The sequence below is a fragment of the Calliphora vicina genome, chromosome 1 (assembly GCF_958450345.1).
Source record: "Calliphora vicina chromosome 1, idCalVici1.1, whole genome shotgun sequence".
In the NCBI taxonomy this organism is placed as follows: domain Eukaryota; kingdom Metazoa; phylum Arthropoda; class Insecta; order Diptera; family Calliphoridae; genus Calliphora; species Calliphora vicina.
In genome coordinates this window covers 102,206,226-102,220,792 of record NC_088780.1, presented here as the reverse complement: position 1 = coordinate 102,220,792, position 14,567 = coordinate 102,206,226, and the positions used below count along the sequence as shown (strand labels likewise).

The window sequence follows — 14,567 nt, the reverse complement described above, 5'->3', positions numbered from 1 at the left end:
CAAGCTTCAGTTAAAGCTCATTATTATATTTCCCAGAAGAATGCTGAAAATGCTAACTAACTCTTAACCCTAAACTGCATTCCATTCTGCAGTAATATTCTTTGAAATTACTAACATTTAAAAATAATTTTTCATTCTTAGAAATTTATATGAACTCATGCCAGAATAATAAATTTCATTCAATTTCGCCCAGCTCCAACGAATAAATTTTTAAATCCACTAAGAAGGGATTTTTGGGTGAAAATGGGTAAATTTTATAAACTTTTGTAACAAAAAATAGATTTTATTCAAAATTATTAAGCCAGTTTTAATAAAATTTCACATATTTGTTAATATTGTCATATAAAAATTCAAAAATCAACCTATGTGCGAAGGTGTAGATTGAATCAAAATTGTGTTTGGTACTATTTTAAAATATACTTTACTTTAAAATAAAACTTTTAAATATTTTTAGGAAAATAAATTTAAAAAAAAAAAAAATTCTTTTAAATTTTTATTTAAAAATTTTTGTTTTTAATATTTAAAAAAAAATATAAAAATTTATTTATTAGTGAAATAAACTAAAAGACAAAAAAAATTTTTGAAATTAGAAATTAAAAAAATTTATGACAAAAAAAATTTTTGGTGAAAAAAAATTCGGGTTAAAAAATATTTTTCCCGATATTGACCATACTATGATTATATGCGTCATTGCAAAGGTCTTTGAAATATCTATCATTAGATATTCATATTGTCTATATTAATGACTTAGTAATCCAGATATAGAATGATATAAAATATGGAGGTTTTCCTGGTTTTTTCTTTATATATCAGCCATTTTTGGGCCGATTTTCTCGATTTTAGATAGCAACCGAACCGAATCTATAGCTGATATACTGATGTATGAATAATGTATGTAAGTTTTTTGGGAGCTACAGAAAGTTGATTTCAACATACAGACGGACATGGTTATATAAACTCCGCTATCTATAACGATCCAGAATATATATACTTTGTGGGGTCGGAAATTAAAAATGTAGGAATTAGAATTGGAATGACAATCTTATTCATACCATTGCCACTCATGGAATAATGAACCTAGAAACAGAAAATTAAACACATATTGTTCTGATTAAGTTAGAATCTACAATAAAGGGGCTCACAGATACTTTTCGCCTAATAATTGTAGTTTTTAATTTAATAATAAAGGTTCTACATACATGAAATTAATCATTTCTGTTTCTATATTAATGATAAGTGTAAAGTTGAGTTGCAAACATACAGAATTATATTGTACCGAACATGGAATAATATCATTACATCAAATTTGCGGTATTAATTACAATTGAGATGGCGAAGATAACCGGGTCAAATAGTGTAATCATAAATCATAAAGTTCGTTCGACAAAATAATCAAATCAAATATTAATTTTTAAAATAATTGCTTGAAATGTGTTAAATTTACATTTTTATTACTTTTGTTTAAATATTTTTTTTTTAGTTTTGACAACAGCATACAGTAAAACAAAATCAATTCTAATAATGTTTTTATTTGAAATTTATGTATTTTTTTTTTTATTAATTACTAAATCACCATATCTCCCAACGTGCAAACAATTTAATGAAAAACAAGTAAGAGAGCTATATTCGGCTGTGTGGATTTTAATTTACACTTCTCCAAAATTATACTTTAAAATTAAATTTTTAAATTTTTATATTTAAATTTAAAATTTTTTTTTTAATTTTTTCCAAATTTTTATACCCTACACCACCATAGTGGGGAGGGTATTATGCGTTTGTGCAGATGTTTGAAACGCCCAAAAAAAATATTAGTCTAACACCCACCTTAAAGTATACCGATCGACTTAGAATCACTTTCTGAGTCGATTAAACGATGTCCGTCCGTCCGTCTGGTTGGCTGGCTGGCTGGATGTCCATGTAAACCTTGTGCGGAGAATACAGGTCGCAATTTTGAAGATATTTCGATCAAATTTGGTACATATTATTTTTTTGGCAAAAGGACCAAGTCTATTGAAACCGGCTGAAATCGGTACATTATTTCACCTAGCCCCCATACAAATGTCCTTCCGAAATTGGACTTTATCGGTCATAAATGTATAATTTATAAATGTATCTCCACAAATTCTGCTCCAAATAAGTTTTATATATACAAAATTAGTCATAGCTCCCATATAGACCCGCTTCCGAAAATCACTTTGACGTGCATAAATCGCTTAAAAATGTTGGTATACTCACAAAATTCAACATAGTAAACTTTCATATAGACATAAATCACACGACCTAATTTCATGGTGATCGGTCCATAATTGGCTCAAAAATATAAATTATGGAAATTTTAAAAGAAAAATGTTTTTGCTCTTTTACTTGGTGTAGGGTATTATATGGTCGGGCTGACCGACCATACTTTCTTACTTGTTTTTTTATTAATTACTAAATCACCATATCTCCCAACGTGCAAACAATTTAATGAAAAACAAGTAAGAGAGCTATATTCGGCTGTGCGGATTTTAATTTACCCTTCTCCAAATTATACTTTAAAATATAATTTTGCATTTTTTTTTATTAAACAAAATTTTAAATTTTTTTTTTCAAAGTAGTTTTTAAATTTTTCCAAATTTTTTTTTTAAATCTGTTTCAAAATTTTTTTTTAATTTTATTATAAAACAATAAATTTTTTTTGGTAAAAAAATAATTCGGGTTAAAAAATATTTTTCCCGATTTTGACCAATTGTATGTCCAACCTACTATAGATCGTTGCAATGAACTTTGAAATATTTATCATAAGATATCCATATTGTCTATATTAATCCAGATATAGATCAAAAATAGGCCAAAAATCGAGGTTATCCCGGTTTTTTCTTTATATCTCAGCCATATCATGGCCCGATATTGTCTATTTTAAATCAAATCGATGACTGATTTTCAAATAAAAATTTAATAATTTGGTAGCGTTGTTCAAGCGCCAATCTATTCATGAAGGCTACGGAAAGTTGATTTCAACATACAGACAGTAAGACTCCGCTATCTATAACGATTCAGAATATACATATATACTTTGTGGGAACTCAAATGAAAAATGTTGAAATTACAAACGGAAATATATGGTGAAGGGTATAAAAACCCACACTAAGGCACATGCATGGTATATAAATCTTTTGTATTTATTAATATTTACCCTCAATTATAAAGCACTTTGTCTTATTGAGTATTAATTTTTATTCCAAAGTTTTCATTAAACCAGACAAAGGGTTAAAATTAATAAACGAACACAAAACAAAACGCATATAAACCATAAAAACCACAAAGAAGTATAAAATATTATACAATAAAATAACATTGTGATAAATTTTTGTATCAAAATGATATGAAATGTCAAAAAGTCAAAGTACTAAAAGATACTACAGCATAAGCCAATCAAACATATAACAGAGCTGTAAAAGAATAATTCATTTTTGAATTAAGGGATGGCCAAAGTTTTGCAGCGTCCAAAAAAAAAAAATCTGGAAAAAAAATTTTTAAAAACATTTGGAAAAAACCTTTTTTCAAAAAATTTGGAGAAAACTTTTTTTTAAAAAAAGTTAAAAAACAATTTCAAAAAAAAAAATTTAAGATTCGGCACAGCCGAATATAGCTCTCTTACTTGTTTTCTTATTAAAACTTTTTGGAGGGAAAGGAAATTCACACCTGGATCCTCGACTGTGTTACTATCACCCAAACGCTCACCAGTCAGCCGTACCCACTCCACCGTTTCAACATCGTATAAGTTCGCCGCTACTACGATTCATCGTTTAACACATCTGAATTGCTAAATAACATCGTAGTTTTAAGTAGTTTAAGATTTGGTTAATAAAAACTTTGTTTTGAATATTTTTATTTACCTCCTTTATTTCAAAGGAAACAGACCTCTAAATCGAACCTGGACAGACTGAGTCATACCTCAGCTGGAGAATTAAACAAAGAGTTTTTCGATAAAAAAATAGATTTTAATTAAAAAACTGTTTAGCTAAATGTCAATAGATTTCACTAAAAATTGTTTAAAGACTCTAGAAAAGGTGTTTAGAAAAGTGACCACTAAACCGGAAAGAGTTAAAGGGTGAATTAAAAATCCATCAATTCATTTACAGGTCTGAATGACACACACAAACCCATGCATAAGCATTCAAACATTATCAGAATAAGATAAAGGAAAGAAAAAACTTTTAACAGTATTAAACAGCTTAAAAAGGAAGACAAGTTATTTAAGAAATAAACTTTCATTGATAATTTACTTGACAAATAATTTACATACTAAAACACACATACATTCTATAGAGTTAGACAAACAGATTCCAAACATTCATCTGTTCATTCATTCATTCAAACATTTAACAATAAACATCAACAACAAAACGAAAAACACACATATTTACTGGGTGGAAAAAAATGGCATTTCAATTTGTCACTTCCGTTTCCGTTTGTTTGTTCGTACATACGTACGTTTGTGTGTTTGTATGACTACATACCAACACATCTATTCCTGATGTACAAGCTTGTATGTTTGAATGAATGAATGCAAGAATGAATGGATGAAAGCACAATTTATTGTTACAGCCTGTATTCGTTAAAATGTGTTTGAATGTTTTCTATTCGTAGAATTTAAAATAAAACAAAAAGAAATCTCCAACAATGAAAAATTGTTACATACATTGTTGGGCTGCGAGTAAAATGTGTTGTAACCATTTGCAAAGTATGTACTACGTACGCCAACAGACGATTACAAACTTGGTAGCGGAGAATCAGTATAAATAATGCTACAGATATGATAGAAATTGTTCGTTCTACATTTGTCCTCTTGTCCTTGTGCACTTACGAAAAACTTGAAACGCTGGTTGTTTATGGCAGCCTGCTTTTTATTTCTAACAAACAGCTGCTGCTGCTGCTCCTCCTCCACGAGTAAGTTGTTGTATTGTTGCAGATAATGTTAATGTTGCTGCTGATGATATTGCCCTGTCTGTGTGAATTTTACTATTTTAACTATTTTTTTTTTTATTTGTTTGCACGCTATTTTATTATATTATTTAATTTCTTTGTATCTCTTGCTCTTAATTTCTTTCGAAAGCTTTATACTTGCGCTATTTTTAATTAATTATTTTTCTTTTGCTGCTATTTATGTATATTGCATTTATTCTATTTCACTTTTTTTATTTTTTTTTTTTTATTTTTTGTAGCAGTGCACACAATTGTAATTAAATCTTACATACTTATTATATGTTTCATTTTACATTTTTTTAAATATTATTTTACATGATTTCCTTGTTATCTTGCACTTCTTATCCTTATAAAGCCTTTTTTTAGCTGCTGTTTTGGAAGTTTAAGTAATTTGCATAAATTTTCCGTTTAAATGAATTTGGTTTTCATTGTTAAAAATAACGCTTTAATGGCTATTATTTTTTATCAATAATACAATTTGTTTTTTTTTTGATACTTTTTTAATAGTATTTCCTTTTCTTTTTTTTGTTTTAAATTAACCGTTTATTAAATTATTTATTTTTGTAGTTTCGCTTCCGTTCATTGTGTTTCCGTTAAGAATCGCGTCGTAACTGATTTTATGTTGTAGTGTTTAATCGTTTCTATGTCCTTTCGGAAATTATATTTTACCGCATACCGATAGAATACGAAGTAAATTTTTTGCATGTTTTACTTAGTTTTACATTTTTCTGTTAACAAACTTCATTTTAACGGTATTCTGTTATGTTTTCTAATATTATACATCTGGTAGCACTTGCTGTTAAGCAACAAATGGAGTTACCAGCGCTGTGAAATTTGTAATCTTTGGCTATTTTTAGAATAGGAATATTTACATTTTAAATTTCATGGACCGATATTGCCCATTTTCAATACCAAACAAACCATATCAAGAGAGAATATTTGTGAGTTTTGAACAGTCCTATAGTGTTTTGAACAGTTATATTTCAATTCATGTTAACTCTGCACAGTGGGTCAGAATCGAATTTTTTTGGAAATAAATCTGGCATTTCTAAAAGGCTGGTCCGATCAGAATAAAATTTGACGTGAGCGTAGCCAGGGAGGATTCGAGTTTAAGTTATTGAAATGGGCTCTACAAATGCTCCAGGGGCGGCATATTTTTGAATCTAATTTTTTTGTAAGACCAAAAGTTATCTTATCGAAACAAAAACATTAGTTCGGAATAAATGTGGATCAAATTGGTCCTAATATATGCAAATTAAAATTTAATATTAAAATTTTGATACAAATTTTAGTTTTAGAAACTCAATAAATATGTAATAAAATCGTTATTTATTAACAAAACTAAATGAAATTTTCAACGTATTTTAAATCTGTCATTCAAAATAACAAAGTAAAAAAAACTTGTCAAAAGGAATACCGCAATTCCTAAAAATTGGAGCGAAAATCCCAAAAATGGTATTTTTACAATTTTGCCCATAGGATTCACATTTCCTTCAAGGTTTCCAAAGCTGCTTTCCGTTTTCTGATCCCAGCTTTGGGATTTTAGAACAATGTTGAAATTTTGATAAAAAAAATAGGTCAATTTCTATGGTTTTTTCATCTTTGTAAACTCCATCGGTTTCGGTTTTTTTAACTTTTCGGTTTTTTTGACAAACCGGTTTTTGTAAGACGGTTAACCGGTTTTAATGAAATATATTTTCTAAAGCTTATTCAAACATATTTATGGAAAACTTTGATAACATTTTTAAAAATATTTATTTATTTTATAGAAAATTGTAGCATTTGACAACATTTCGAAAAAGTTATAAAATAATTGCATAAACAATTCAAAAATGCTAAATTTCCATTAAATAAAATTTAATATAAACCGGTTAACCGGTTTTTTTGAAGACAAAAAACGGTACCGCTTAACCGGTTTGTTTAAAAGACTGTAATCGAAACCTATTTTTTCAAAAACACACTTTTTTGGTTAAACCGGAAACCGGTTTTTTGGACACTTTTTCGGTTAAACCGGAAACCGGTTTTTTGGACACTCTATTGCTCATGTTTGTATCGCAAAAAAAATGGATTATTCGACTCAGATAATAATTACAAAATTTAAGTCCATCTTCTACACAGTGGACTAAAAAAAAGTGGAAATAAATCTGTAACTGATTTGTTATTGAGAATCCCACAATTTCCAAAAAAGTTGTCGAAAAATTTTTTAAATATAAGAGATAAAATATAGCTATAGCAATGTAGCTCTCTTCTTGTAGATTCTACATATATAAAAATCTTTTAAATCAGATATTTATCTATTCATTTAATAAATTATTTTGTTAATTCTACTAATGTTTTTTATTTTTTCAGGTATGATCAAGAAGTTCTATAGAAAATGGGTAAGTTAAAATTATTTTATTTATTTTTATGCCTTAAGCGAAACAACAACGAACTGACCAATTATTAGAAATGTTATTAACGATTAATGTTAAAATTTAACATACTACTATTGTGCTGTTAAAAATAAACAACAACACGTGCAATATGGCAGCATGATTTTCAAACAGCTGTCATTCAGCACTATTGTGAATCAACGAAACATAAACAAAAATCCTCAAACGCACGCAATTTGCTATACTTAAGAAAATTTCAATAAAAATTAATAAATTTCAATAAAATCAAGTAAAAGTTGTGTTAAATTATAATGGCCCACTATAAGGGAGCTGCCAGTGAGGCTGGGCGTGCTGCTCAGTTGATGAAAAAACGTGAAATCCAACAGCAAGAAATTGAGTTTCGCAAAAAGAAAATTGAGGAGGAACTGAAATTGGACAAAATAGAAAATAAATTCGCCACCCATTATGATGCAGTGGAGCAACAGCTCAAGACCTCCACTATTGGTCTGGTCACTTTGGATGAGATGAAAGCCAAACAAGAGGACATAGTAAGAGAACGAGAAAAGAAATTGGCCCAGAAGAAGGATGAAAAAGAAAGGGAAAAACAAAAGGCTCTGGAAGCCATACAGGCGGAGAAAAATAAACAGAAAAAACAAATACAAGCTTTGTCATTTAGTTTTAACGATGATGAAGAGGTTGAGGAAGATGAGGACAGCGAAGAAGACGAGGGACAAAAAGAAATGGAACAACAGAGAAAAAAGGAAAAGGAACTGAAAATAAATTTGGAAACTGTGAAAATTGAAAAGAAAAAATGGACTGAAATAAATCCCGATGAACTAGTGCCGGTGACTAAAAAGAAAATTTGCAAAAATCCCGATGTAGACACCAGTTTCCTGCCCGACAGAGAACGTGAGGAGGAGGAAAACCGTTTGAGGGAACAGCTGCGTCAAGAGTGGGTAATGCAACAAGCGGCCCTTAAAGATCAAGAAATACCCATAACATTCTCTTACTGGGATGGCTCCGGTCATCGTCGCAGTGTGGTTATGAAAAAGGGTAATTCCATTTATCAGTTTTTACAAAAATGCTTGGAATTGCTGCGCAAAGAATTCAATGAACTTAAAACTGTTATGGCCGATCAGTTAATGTACGTTAAGGAGGATTTAATTTTACCACATCACTATACTTTCTATGATTTTATTGTGACAAAAGCTCGCGGTAAATCTGGTCCATTGTTCCAGTTCGACGTGCACGATGATATTCGGCTGACAAGTGATGCTTCAGTGGAAAAGGAGGAATCCCATGCCGGCAAAGTTTTACTGCGTTCTTGGTATGAACGTAATAAACATATTTTTCCAGCCAGTCGTTGGGAACCCTACGATCCTACGAAATCTTATGATAAATATACCATTAAAGATAAAAAGAAATAGATTGTATGGACATTGTAGAAATTATATAGGAAATTTGGTACAAATACAATAAAGATATTTTATAAAAAAGAAAAAAATGTGATATTTATGTTTGTTTTACGTATCTAAAAGCATGGACCTGAAAATTTTTTTTTTAAATAAACCAAATAAGCACCAAAGCCCCAAAAATTCAAGCACTTGAACATTTTGTTGGTATTTGAATTTAATGAAAATATAATTTTTTTAAACTTGATAAATACAATTTGAAAAATCATGGCTTGAATTTATATTTAGTTTTTACTGTAGATTCATCCTTATATAAAATTTCAACTTTGAAACTCTATAAAAGACTAACCAAAGTATATTTAAAATGTTTGAGCAACTTCAAATTTTATTTTGCCATAATGTTGAACTAAACAACTTTTTTGAGGGAATAGTTTCTATTTCATCCTTTGACGTTCATGGCCTAGCCAACGTCGTTCTCAAAGATGATTTTTTTGATGAAAACGTTGCCCATTTTTAGAAAACAATTTTATCATTTGCACGTGTCTTTTTATTATTATGTAACTCTTTTCGAAAAGAAATTCGTTCGAATTTGTATGCTTTATACATTGTATTTATTTAGAAAGTGTTTCGATTCGAATCACATAATAACCCCCCAGGATAATTGGACAAAAATATATTCAAAACGTCTTACTGTTTTAAAATTCCAAAATCCTCGTTTTTCCTTAACAAAAGTTTGGACGAATACTGGTATTAGGCTGATTTTTTTCCTAATCCAAATCGAATATTCGGTAGGAATATTTTTTTTGGTTCTAGATTTTCTCATTAAATAAAAAACTTTTATTACATATCGTCAACTGAAATGCAAAATGGCGTAACAACCAAAAAATTCCAAATTGAGTTTTTAATGGCTATTTAGTTTTTTATTATTAAAAATACAGACTTTGTTAAAGAAAGAAAACCATATTTGTAACCATAACACATTTCATTTAGATTTTTGTCTCTCCTGTAAAATTTTAAAAGGTGTTGATAAGCCCTTTCGCATTTTTGGTGACGATATGTACATTGTGGTGATTATTATATAGGAGCCGACACAGCCGAATTAAGACCTCTTATTTCTTTTATTTTAAACTTTAAGATTTCTATATGATTTACAAAACATTAAATTAAATATGTATATATTTCAATCATTGTTCCCATACTTGCTGGATTAACAAATTATATTCAGAATTTTATTTTATTAAGTTTTGAAAAGTACGGGAACAGACTTATTACAATAAATATTAATTATCTGAGCCAAATTCTGAATCAATAACATTATCATCTTGCTCTTTAACCGTTACGGTTTTCAGTCTTCTTTCCTTTCTACGCTTCTTTAGCAGAGCCTCCTTCTGCTTATACATTTTTAGTTGATAGTAAAAATAACGATTTTTCTGCTGCATTTTTCTTAATTGAGGCAATAGCATTTCATGTTTTTTCAACTCATTCTGTAAGCGATACTTATCTCTATTGAGTTGTCTAATTTGTCTTAATTGCTGTTCACATGTTCTATCCAACATTTGAACTTGCTGTTGCAAAGTCCACTTGCGGGGTGGTGTATATGTGACCACTAAATAATCTTTGGTTTGAACGTAACGCCCTTTAATTATCATGTCATTATTACTACCCTTACGTATTTCAAAATCTTCCACTTTACCCTCCGATTCTTGGGATGTCGCCTCATCTTCATCCTTCAACGAAAATGGAAAATTCTCGCTGTCTAGCAGGGGATCTTCTATTACGTTTTCGTTAAATATTGCCGGTTCAGTTATTTCAGTTTCTTCATAGTTTGGTTCCTCTTCTTTTACTAGCTGTGGAAATACTTTAATTGGTTCATTTACTGTAGTGCTATATGCCATTTTCTTTGGCGTAGGTTTTCTATAAGTGTAGCTATCTTCGTTTATTTGATTATTCGGTATCCCGTAGAACATGGAGTTTGAGAAGTCCATAATTTGGGGATCAGTTTGTTTTGATTCAGGAGGATTTGGTACAGCATATTGTGATAAGCGGTTGCCTAAGAAATAACAGTTGGAAAAATGTGCACTGCATATGCATATCTTCTTTGTCCTTGGATAGATACCCAAAATTCGGCACCATTCTGCTCTCCTAAATGAAAAATAATGGGTTCAAAATTTAGAAATATTCGATTGAAATAATTTTACGTGTAATAATTCATAATGATGCATGAGTTTATTACCTTTTGGGATTCTTTGGAAAGCCATGTCTTGCTTGGCCTTTTTCTAGGCGACATCCCATTATACAGTCACGATTGCTCATGGCCAATCCTAAACAAACAGGTCACAAATAAATTTGTATTTATTTAAAATTTTGTAAACAAAAATATTTTTTTTATTGTTGTTTTTACAATTTATATTGCCATATGATCAACAACTCTGTTAAGATGACAATCCTTTTGATTTATTTAAACAGCACAGGGTGACCAAGATATTAATTATTAAAACAAATTCGAAAAATCAAGGCGAATTTATGAAAGGTGGATGCCAAGGCGAATAAAACTTATACTTGCTTGATATTTTAAATTTTATGTACAAATTTTAATAAAACAAATACAAAGTCAAACATTTAGGCTTAAAAAATATCAGATTACGAAATATGTTGATACGAGTATCTGAAAGAACTTTTTCTACTGAGTAAAGAAATGTAAATATTTGTATCCGGTTTATCTGAGTTTAGAATCCTTTCATATGCATTATTATTTTAAATATGTTCAAAAAAATCTTGGATACGAAATGCTGAGACATGGATTTTTGTCTTCAAATGTTTGCCAAGGCACCTTACGAGTCCCAAATTTTTTAAAACTTGGTACACAATTTCTTTACTGTCATACAAAATTTGAAGTTGCTCAAACATTTTAAATTCGCATTGGTTTGTCTTCAATCAAGGTTTAAACTTCAAATTTTATGTAAGAATAAGAATGGTTTAAAATCGCTCAATTTCAATTGTTTACAACTTTTTAGCCACTTGCCCAATATTTGTTTCATAGTAAGACCTATTTTTCACACTAGGCAATTTAGTTGCGCAAGTCTCTTGCCCAACAACAAAACAGCATGCAACATTTTCTTCTCCTTAACCCGACATTACCTCTGGTATCAAGAAACACAAGAGACTTGCGCAACTAAATTGTCTAGTGTGAAAGGGGTATAATTGTCTTTGAACAAAGGTAATCTCACAAACACACCTTCCATTAACTGACTTTCACTCAAGGATACCGTTACACCTAAAATAATATTTCAGATCGACTACAGTTACCGTTAAGCCACCGCTATGTAAATACCTGCAACAAAATTTTACAATATAATCGTTAATACACTTACCTCTAAATACCCTTGCCAATCAATATTCTATAAATAATTTTAAATTAAAAAAAATAAAAATTTTTAATTTTAAAAATCAATCGGAAGAATTAAAATTTATTAATTTAATTCAGGATAAAATTACCGTTACCGCACTGTTACCGAAATAACAGCAAATACCGTTATCAAAATAAGCCAAAATACCGTTACCGCTAAATTCATAATTCTTTTTGTCAAATATGACTTATACATCAAGAAAATACATTTACTAACATGCATTTTGCTGTAGCAAGAGTTAGGTTTTTGACAATTACGTTTAACCTATGATTGTTTCATTGCTTTTAATTTAATAATTTGAAACTAGAAAGGTTTTAGTTCATGATGTGAAAAATATATCGGTTTGTTATATTCGAACTCAGAAAAAAATATTTCCTAAACAGTATAATCCCACTACCTTTACAACTTTCCAATAGCAGTAATAAAATATGTATATACAAAAAATAATAAATAACTACATACATATACATATATGAAAATAAGTAATAAAATATAAAAAATTAAAATCTGTTGTAATAAATTTAAATCGATTTATTTATAAGGAATAGTAGTAGTATGTATTACATTATATTGAATAAATTTTTAAATAAATGTAAGCATAATAATTATTTAAAATTATACTAAAATTTACCAATGAAATTCAGCAATCCACTTGCCAATAATCTGAGATTCCTGATTACGTGCCTGCACAACCGAAGCAGGATCCATAGGATTGCTAGATCTCAAATCCAAATGATGGGCCCCCTCCGGTATTATAATAATATAAATGTTGGCATTGTCGGATTGTAAAACACCACCACCACTCCATGGATCCAACAAGCCGTTACTGAAGATTATATTAGAAGTGTCACGAAGACTTCTGCCACCATAACGTATAGTAATATCGTTTAATTTCGGTTCGATATGGAATTTGCCAAGACATTTATCGGCTTCCTTTTTAAAGTTCCAATCTTTAACACGGAACATGGTGTCCGCAGTATTGCACATGGGCATTACCATTTGATTACAAGTCTGGATGTCCCAAGCATCACCACCCACAGTGGCCGGATCAAAGGCCGAATTGTAATTGAGACAAGTGGCCGTACCGGTAAAATTGAAATATACATTAATGGCTTTTTTCATGGACTCAAAAAGACTGTCACCGGTCTGCAAATTTTGTAAATATGAACAAAACTGTCTCACTGGATAACCTGGTAAGGGACTAAGGAAATCATTGCTGTAAGGATAGTTAACCATGGCAAGACTGCCATATACATCTTCCAAATAATCGAAAAACTTGTCTAAATCTGCTTCGTTCTTGATGGCATCACATAACACTAATTCAGTACTCAATTTCTTTTTGCCATCATCTGTGGAGGCCATTTGCTTAAATAGATCCCAAGACTTTTTAATGTTATCACTGCAGGTGCGATTTTTATAAGTGGTAGCAAATACCGAAGTCGTTATTTTGGCAAAAATATCACATGCAGTCATACCATTAAATTGTCGTATGGGGGCGGATGCTGCCAATGCGCCATACACTAAATGTGGATATTTCATACGAAACCACGCAGACAACATGCCACCATACGAACCTCCAAATGCTATGACAGGAGCATACTTAAACTTCGTCTGTAGATCTGCTATCAACCAGGCATAATCCTCTAAAGCTTGCTCCACACTCAGATAACCATAGTTTTGGGTGACATTAAATGTTAGATTACCAAACGGCAGTGACTTTCCATAATAGCGATGCTCAGCAAATACTATACAGGCACGATATAGTTTAGCCAGTTCCCACATGAAACCAGTATTTTGTGCTAACGATTCAATGTCACCTTCGTTTCCTGTGTAAAAGAACAATGGCGTTTTTCCACTCTGCTTATCAATGTACGAGTCATTGTACAAGTAACGCAATTTAAATGTTGAATTTACAGCAAAATTAAAATGATCCACGGGCACCTCAAATTCCTTTGTTTCGTATTTAAATGGTTGGCCATTGCAGCATCCAGTTTGAGTTGATGCAATTATAAAAATTGCCACCAAGTAATACGCAAATACCCGGCTGTTGATAAACATCTTTCTAAGATGTGAGATACCGGTCAATTGAAATGATCAGTTTTTTCATCTTTGTTTTGCTATCATTTAGGGTTGCCACGGCGTAATGAAAATTTCCCTATCGATGGGATATTATTGTAAGTAGTTATCGAACTAAAAACAGCAAGTGGCAACGCCGTTGCGGCTGACATCAGCAAACCTATTTTTTTTTATATGAAGTTTTTACGAGCTAAATTTGGGGGGTCATGAGCCAACTATTAACCATAAGAAATGCACGGTGTGTGTGTGTACTCATGTTGGTGTCATCCGGAGAGTTGCCGGATATATCCCTTCGCTAAATACAACTCTGCAGTAACAAAAAATATTTTCCC

At 30.4% G+C, this 14,567-nt stretch overlaps 3 protein-coding genes across 3 annotated transcripts; 1 reads left to right on the top strand and 2 right to left on the bottom strand.

Moving 5' to 3' along the window:
* The first annotated feature begins 7,567 nt into the window (after window positions 1–7,567).
* Window positions 7,568–8,844, top strand: LOC135963458 (protein FAM50 homolog). The gene has a single exon (XM_065515303.1). The coding sequence runs from the start codon at window positions 7,652–7,654 to the stop codon at window positions 8,765–8,767; it is 1,116 nt and encodes a 371-aa protein (XP_065371375.1). The 5' UTR covers window positions 7,568–7,651; the 3' UTR covers window positions 8,768–8,844.
* Window positions 8,845–9,823: 979 nt separating this feature from the next.
* LOC135954305 (uncharacterized) lies at window positions 9,824–11,142 on the bottom strand. The gene is made up of 2 exons (XM_065504424.1): window positions 10,986–11,142; window positions 9,824–10,894 (listed from the first exon to the last, which is right to left on the bottom strand). The coding sequence occupies exons 1-2, from the start codon at window positions 11,063–11,065 to the stop codon at window positions 10,033–10,035; spliced, it is 942 nt and encodes a 313-aa protein (XP_065360496.1). The 5' UTR covers window positions 11,066–11,142; the 3' UTR covers window positions 9,824–10,032.
* A 1,523-nt stretch (window positions 11,143–12,665) lies between these two features.
* Window positions 12,666–14,258, bottom strand: LOC135963457 (lysosomal Pro-X carboxypeptidase). The gene has a single exon (XM_065515302.1). It carries the CDS (start codon window positions 14,215–14,217, stop codon window positions 12,787–12,789), a length of 1,431 nt encoding a protein of 476 aa, XP_065371374.1. The 5' UTR covers window positions 14,218–14,258; the 3' UTR covers window positions 12,666–12,786.
* Between the last annotated feature and the right edge of the window lie 309 nt (window positions 14,259–14,567).